At 37.4% G+C, this 7,431-nt stretch overlaps 1 protein-coding gene across 1 annotated transcript in view; it reads left to right on the forward strand.

The window, feature by feature from the left end:
• th (tyrosine hydroxylase) overlaps positions 1–7,061 on the forward strand; it is a 7,825-nt gene extending 764 nt beyond the window's left edge. Inside the window, exons 3-13 of the mRNA XM_068312584.1 lie at positions 1,230–1,404; positions 1,514–1,602; positions 1,732–1,799; positions 1,929–1,979; positions 2,429–2,574; positions 2,676–2,811; positions 3,206–3,275; positions 3,369–3,425; positions 4,704–4,799; positions 4,920–5,053; positions 5,513–7,061. Of these exons, the coding sequence (XP_068168685.1) occupies positions 1,230–1,404; positions 1,514–1,602; positions 1,732–1,799; positions 1,929–1,979; positions 2,429–2,574; positions 2,676–2,811; positions 3,206–3,275; positions 3,369–3,425; positions 4,704–4,799; positions 4,920–5,053; positions 5,513–5,672 (1,182 nt within the window). The 3' untranslated portion in view covers positions 5,673–7,061. The remainder of the gene's footprint in view (positions 1–1,229; positions 1,405–1,513; positions 1,603–1,731; positions 1,800–1,928; positions 1,980–2,428; positions 2,575–2,675; positions 2,812–3,205; positions 3,276–3,368; positions 3,426–4,703; positions 4,800–4,919; positions 5,054–5,512) is intronic.
• Positions 7,062–7,431: the final 370 nt, after the last annotated feature.

A 7,431-nucleotide genomic window follows, 5' to 3' on the forward strand; every position in this document is an offset into this window, starting at 1 on the left:
GTGCGTTTGGAAATTTAGGTCAGGGCAAAATGGTACTAGTTTTTATACCGCACTCTGTAGTTTGGCTTCATTTACTATTATAACCCCAGTGACGCATGAAAGACCTGTTGTTTTGGGGGGTTATTACGTTGTCAAAATCTCCTGGTTGGTGTTATTTGTCTACCATCAAAAAATGTCATTTTAGATGTAAATGAATTTCATCCGGTTCGATGGACACCAGCCCTTTTTCAGGAGGCGTGAAGAGATCTATTTTGTCACCAAAAAGCTATTGCACACAGAAAAGATTGCTCCTAGACTATGAAGATGTCTTCTGGATCAAAACAATTTCTATATGAAATAAAATAAAATGTGTATGGAGTTGACAGAAACATGACTTTGTGTATTAGTAAGTTACTTCACAAACATAAATAAATGATACTTGGAAAATAAAAATAAATTATATTTGGAATATATGCTGAAATATTAGAAAGATAGAAAGAGAAAGAAAGAAAGAACGATTTTTTTTGCAAAAACACTTTAATCACATGCAAACATTTTACAATTTTACATTAGATGAAAGCACTAAAGTGCTTCAGAAGAAGAAGATTTTGTGCAAAAAAACTTCAGAACATTCAGAACATTTTACAATTTTTCATTAGATTAAACTTCAAAAACACTGAAAACCAATAAGTTTAAGGAAATACAATTTAAAAATTAGTGCATTATATCAGGAAGTTTGCAAAAGTGAAGTGATCATCAACTAAAGTGCATAGGACATTTTTTAACACCAGATGTTCCTAAAGTTATTTAGGTCTTTTGTCATTTTATAGAAACCAAATTCTAGTTTTAAGCAACATCTGATGTTACAGCAAAAAACAGTAGCTGCTTCTTGAACAGAAAGAAAGAAAGAAGATGCTGAAATATCATACTTCAAATTTAAACATGACTTTCATGCTTCCTGAAGTGGCCAGTGCGGTTTAGATATGCTGTTAGATTTTTAGATTAGATTTAGATTTGCGTGCTGTATACACAGAGGGGTTAATTTCAGTCACTGAGATGCGTGTGTCCACAGCAGGACACGGGACAGACAATATAATATTTTTCTGCTGACGTCCATCTTTCAACACTTCTTTGGTGTGTGTGTGTGTGTGTGTGTGTGTGTGTGTGTGTGTGTGTGTGTGTGTGTGTGTGTGTGTGTGTGTGTGTGTGTGTGTGTGTGTGTGTGTGTGTGTGTGTATGTGTGTGTGTAGACATTTGAAGCAAAGATTCACCATTTGGAGACCCGACCATGCCGAAAGTTGAAAGACAGCCTGGGAGGCCTGGAGTACTTTATTCGCTGTGAGGTGCACCTGTCAGATGTCAGTACCCTGATCAGCTCCATCAAGAGGAATGCAGAGGATGTTAAAACCACCAAAGAAGTCAAATGTAACACTCTTATCACTGCTTGCATGAAATTGTTTTTGAACATATTCACAGTTTTGCTAATCATCAAATCAGCCCGTAATGTGGAAATGTGCTGCATTTTCTTTCATAGTCCATTGGTTCCCAAAGAAAATAGCAGATCTGGACAAATGTCATCATCTGGTCACAAAATTTGACCCAGACTTGGATCAAGACCATCCTGTAAGTAAAAATTTAGCCAGTCAACGTCATGATGAGAAACAATTCTCCTTACTAAACTGGTATTGTTTTTGGAAAAATAAGTTATGACACAGGAAATGTAATCACATCTTAATATATTTGATTTTACAGGGCTTCACAGACCCTGTCTACAGACAGAGGAGGAAAATGATTGGAGACATTGCCTTCAGATACAAACAGTGAGATGCAATCTTTGACTGAAAGCAGAACGGACATATGAGAAAAAGAACAGAACAAAAACTCATTTGACCCTAACCCTAAACCCTAATCCTAACCCAGGGTCAACTCATACATCTGTTTGTCCTCAGAGGGGAGCCGATTCCTAGAGTGGAGTACACAGAGGAGGAGATTGGCACATGGTGAGCTCTTTGAAATGCTATTGATGTGTATAAAGTCTTGATGACTTGACAGCATTGCAAGTGTACAATCCGGATAAGCGCTGACGATAAGATGATTACCGAGTGTCTCGTCTCCATGAGTATGAATGAATGATTACACTTTGTGAGAAGAAAGCCAAAATGCTTCACAAAAGTATAACACAAAATAGAACAATATGCAGAACTAAAGTAATTAAAATGAATAAATATAAAATGCAGATATGCTTATTTTAACACTAAGTACACAGGGCAGTGCATGATATAATGAATAGTCACAATCTTAAATTTATATTTATAGTTTTCTACTCTTTCATTGCTGAATCAACTCTGTGTTACATCATTGTTCTTTTTTTATATATTCTTATATTTGAAAAGGTCACATGAAAGCTTTTGGTAGACAATAATTATTAATAAAATTTACCCCCAATAAGGAGAGAAGTCTACACCACTCTGAGGGATTTGTACATCACCCATGCCTGCAGCGAATACCTGGAGGCCTTTCATCTGCTGGAAAGGCATTGTGGGTACAGTCCAGACAACATTCCCCAGTTGGAGGAAGTGTCATATTTCCTGAAAGGTGGGGATCCACAATAAATGGTGAAGATATACAGTACAGTAGGTATAGTTGGGTGGATCCAGAGGTCAGGTGATTCCCTCTTCCTTCTCTTTCTCCTCCAGGCCGAACAGGGTTCATGCTGCGTCCCGTGGCTGGACTGCTCTCTGCCAGAGATTTCCTGGCCAGTTTGGCATTCCGAGTTTTCCAGTGCACCCAATATATCCGGCACTCCTCCTCCCCTATGCACTCCCCTGAACCGTGAGCACAACCGTGACTCCATTATCTTTTCCCCTCGCATCAAGTCTTACCTCACATTTTGGTTGTCAGTCATGAAACCTTGGTTTTCAAAATCTCACAGTGACAGCTTCAAACAAATATATATAATTAGAAGATGAAGGGGGGGGGGGGTAAGAAACGAGGAGAATACCATAATTAGTGACTGATAGCAAATGTAAGTCATATGTGAAATGTTGAGTTTGGAAAACGTTAAAGCTTTTTATTTCAAAAAATATAAATATTCTCCCCAAAACCTATTACATGGGAATTAGTTCTACTTTTATCCCAGTTTTATATCCTGTATTTTGTGACAAATGTGATGTCTTTGTTCTGGCTGTCTGCATGTAAATGTAGTCCTAATTCCTTTCCTGTGCAGTGACTGCGTTCATGAACTGCTGGGTCACGTCCCCATGTTGGCTGATTGGACTTTTGCCCAGTTTTCACAGGTGAGTGAGAGGGATTCCATCAGACATACAGATGCTGATGTCTCATCTAGTTGTATTATCTTTTGATGCCAACATGTGTGTTATTTGCTGCAGAACCTGGGGCTGGCTTCCCTCGGGGCATCGGATGAAGATATTGAGAAACTGTCCACAGTAAGTGACATCAGCAGCGCTGATAGATATGTTATAGAGGTGACTTTAAGAGCACAAGACCCTCACAGAGGGAACATAGAACGACTGCGTAAACTCAAAATGTCATGCTAAATATAATATGTAAATGGAACTTTTTTTTATATTATGGCCAAAGTGTCATTTTCAGGCGGAACTAGTGTATATTCAGGTCCATCCCACTGGTCTCCAAAGAAATGGTGCTCCCTTGAAAGAGAAATTATTAACAACTGTTTTTGAAAAGTCACAATAAAATTACAGCTTTACCAGTTTCTAGATGAAAGCAGAAAGAAGAGTCCCTCCATTCCACTCAATTTGGGGCTGGGTTATGTTCAAAGCTGGCTAAGCAGTATATTTCAAATTTTAATCTCACCATCTTCCAGTTTACTTCCATAATAAGATATGTTATCCTGATGGATTTCTGTGTCTCCTCACATTTGTACATGGATGGAAAGACTCAGAATGGAGGTGAAGTAACCATCCTTAAAATCGAGAGACGATTTTTATTTTCTCTATCTGGCAAAATACATCTATATTGTCTCACAAAAGGCATTTCTGGATACCATACTTTGATTGGACTATTATAGTCCAATATATATATATTATATATATATATATATATATATATATATATATATATATATATATATATATATATATATATATATATATATATATAAATATAATTTTTTTTTGCTAAACTCATAAAAGTGATGATAATAAAAATAGATCTAGACTATCTTCAGTCAAAACAAGTGACCGTTCCCTTATCTTTTATCGCTTAATTTTAATCCATTGAACTTAAACTTCGTTTAGGTGGGTTCAGGTCAAGGGGCTGGGATTGAGAACCTTCTGCGTTAAGGTGACACTAAACGTATCAGACAGTGCAGGTGTTAGAACCCGGTGCAAAACCCAGAGGAGCTAAATTTAGGAAACTAAATAGCCTGACGTGACTCACATTATGCTAAAACCTTGTAGTTTTATTCCTGTTCTTAGTTATTATTCTTGATTCTATATCATTCTATATCAGTGTTACACAATGTAACTTTGATCCTGTTTTTTGTTTCATATGTTCAATTCTCTTCCTGTTTGATTGTTTTAACTTTTCTCAATTGTTGCTGCTTTTAATGTTTACATTTGTACTTTATTTGCTTTGCCTTAACATATTATACAATCCTGCAACTAAAATGTGACCTAAACAATGAACTGACTGTCCACCCAGCGTCCCTCTCTGTCTCAGTCACTCTGTGCTTTTTCCATCAGCTGTACTGGTTCACCGTCGAGTATGGTTTATGTAAACAGAACGGTGAGGTGAGGGCTTACGGCGCTGGACTGCTCTCTTCCTATGGAGAGCTTGTGGTGCGTTCCAGCATGTTTGTCTCTGCTTAATCCTATTTTCTTCTTCCCCCAAATACAATACAATAATTACAGTTTTCATCAGCTGACCCTCCATCTTTCATTCTTTCATCTTTAATTCAGCACTCTCTGTCTGATGAACCAGAGACAAGGGAATTTGACCCCGAGACTGCTGCAATGCAGCCCTATCAAGACCAGACATACCAACCCGTCTACTTCATTTCTGAGAGTTTTTCAGATGCAAAAGAGAAATTCAGGTAATGAGCCACACATGCAAATACACCAGACCATGGAGAGACAGAGAGTGCAGCAGAATAACAAAGAAAATAACAAGCAAAAGGAGAGCGGGGTTACGCAAGGACAAGGTCAGAGAACAGCCAGCCACCCTTGGGGCCACAAACTTTTGTAATTAAGCCATAACAGCGAGAAAACAGCTGTTACTAATGTAGAGATTTTTTTTAAATACCAAGGCAAAATACTGGAATCTTTCTTTGGAAGAACATCAAATGTTCTCTGAAAAAACAAGTAGCTTTAGTGACTGTTTTAACAGTATTTGGTCTGCGCTAGAACACAGGGAACATCTTTATCCTGTTGAAGGACACATTTTTTTCATGAATGTCTACTAAAACTAGAATGCAATATGAACGTCATTGTAGTGTTGCTGATATTACCCCTTCTTAAGGTCTCATATTTTATGTGTTCTGACTTCCTCCCAGGAGATACGTGGCTGGTATAAAACGTCCCTTCTCTGTGAGGTTCGATCCATATACCAGCAGCATAGAGGTGCTGGACAACCCACTAAAGATCCAAGGAGGCCTAGAGGGTGTGAAGGACGACCTTAAAACGCTGGCAGATGCTCTCAATGTTTTGTCATGATAACCCCCCGTCTCTGTGAACCCTGCTGTTGATGTGCATGTGACAAGACCAATATGTTCATCTGTCTGTGCTGTACCTCCACTATGAAACTGTTCTCATGAATTGTTAAAGAAGGTTACAACAAATTAAACACTTCATCTGCAGTCCTGGAAAATTTCCAAAGATGTTAAATATTGCCTTATTGCTTCTAGATTAATTTGTGAAATATTTAAATTTGGCTGACTGGAAAAATCTAGCTTTTAGAACAAAATTTGTTGTTGGAGAAATAAGTCAAATTCTTCATGGAAATAAAAAGTTAAGTGTGATAAAGGATGCATAAAAATAAATATAAATAGACATGGTATAAGTATTTTAGACGGATAACAATAATACAAAAATACAATTAACTTACTGTATATCAATGAATAAATGAGCTCTGCTGTGTTAAATGCTTTATTTTTCTGACACAGGACTCACCTTTGATCATTATCTCTAGTTGCTGCTACTTGGTTTTATGCGGGTTTTGTTTTGCAGTGGAAATGCATGCACACATAATAAACCAAATGTTAAAAGCACGCTTTCCATGGATTGATGCTGTGTTTCTCATATATCTTGAGCATAATGTTCTGTCAAATATTAAACAATTAAATCATTTTACTCTCATACAGATCGTGGGAAGCAGAATTATTCAACCTTCCTTATGTATCACTTTTAGTGGAATGATTCATTCATGAAAAAGTAAAAAACAAAACAAAACAAAGGTCAATGAAAAAAGAGTTTAGGAGTTTCTTTCCCATATTCAACACTAAATATTACTTTTGCGCAGTGCACTGGCATCATGCTTGGAGTGTCCCCCACCTCTGGTTCGCAAGTCAGCTGGGATAGGCTCCAGCAATCCCTGTGACTCACAAAATGCACAAGTGGTAGAAAATGAATGAATGTTACTTTTAATGACCCTTTCAGTCTCAGAATGAAATTACTAAAGAATTAAACCTCCTGAATAACATCCCACCCAAAGCACAAACAGATAAATCGGCTGTTGCTAAACCACTTGCAAGGCTTTCATAGTACGGTCACAAAGCGTTTTCTGTGTAGGACTGTTAAGACAGTTGCTTGGTGATGCTCTGGAGTGGCTTTGCTTCCTTGGGGGACTGGAAACCAGCAGCGTCTAGAGGGTCAGAATGATTTCATCAAATATCAGGAAATCCTTGGAGGAAGCATCTCGCCATCTGTGAGGAAGCTGAAGCTTTGGCCATTATTGGACATTCCAAAAAGACAATAATCAAAAGCAGACCTAAAAGTGCACAAAAGACAGGTTTCAGTGCTGGATCATTCTAGAGTGGACATAACAGTCACATGTCTTCAGTTTGACAAACGTCATTGAGAATTGCAGCATGAGAATTGCAGAGGAATGGCTTAAAATTATTAAGGAATGCCACCAAAAGTTGGTGTCTGGTTCTGTATCTTGTAGTACAGATATCAAACAGACCTCTTAAAATATCTAGTATTTTGAACTTTTTACACTGTTCACTGTATGACCTGATTTTTGCAAATGCTAACATATATTTTCTCAATAAACCATATATATAACGGAATTGAATAACGTGTAACCCAAATAAACTGCATATGTACACTCTGTAAAGGTTTGAGAGATAATCTGTCTGACCAAACAAAAGAAATAAAAAACTGTGTATATTAAATAATTCCTGGCTACATAGTTTTTATCTTCTTAAGTCTCCATCTGCTTTCATTGTGATCCACGCACTGATGCCTTACAATT

The sequence above is a fragment of the Antennarius striatus genome, chromosome 4 (assembly GCF_040054535.1).
Source record: "Antennarius striatus isolate MH-2024 chromosome 4, ASM4005453v1, whole genome shotgun sequence".
Taxonomy (NCBI): domain Eukaryota; kingdom Metazoa; phylum Chordata; class Actinopteri; order Lophiiformes; family Antennariidae; genus Antennarius; species Antennarius striatus.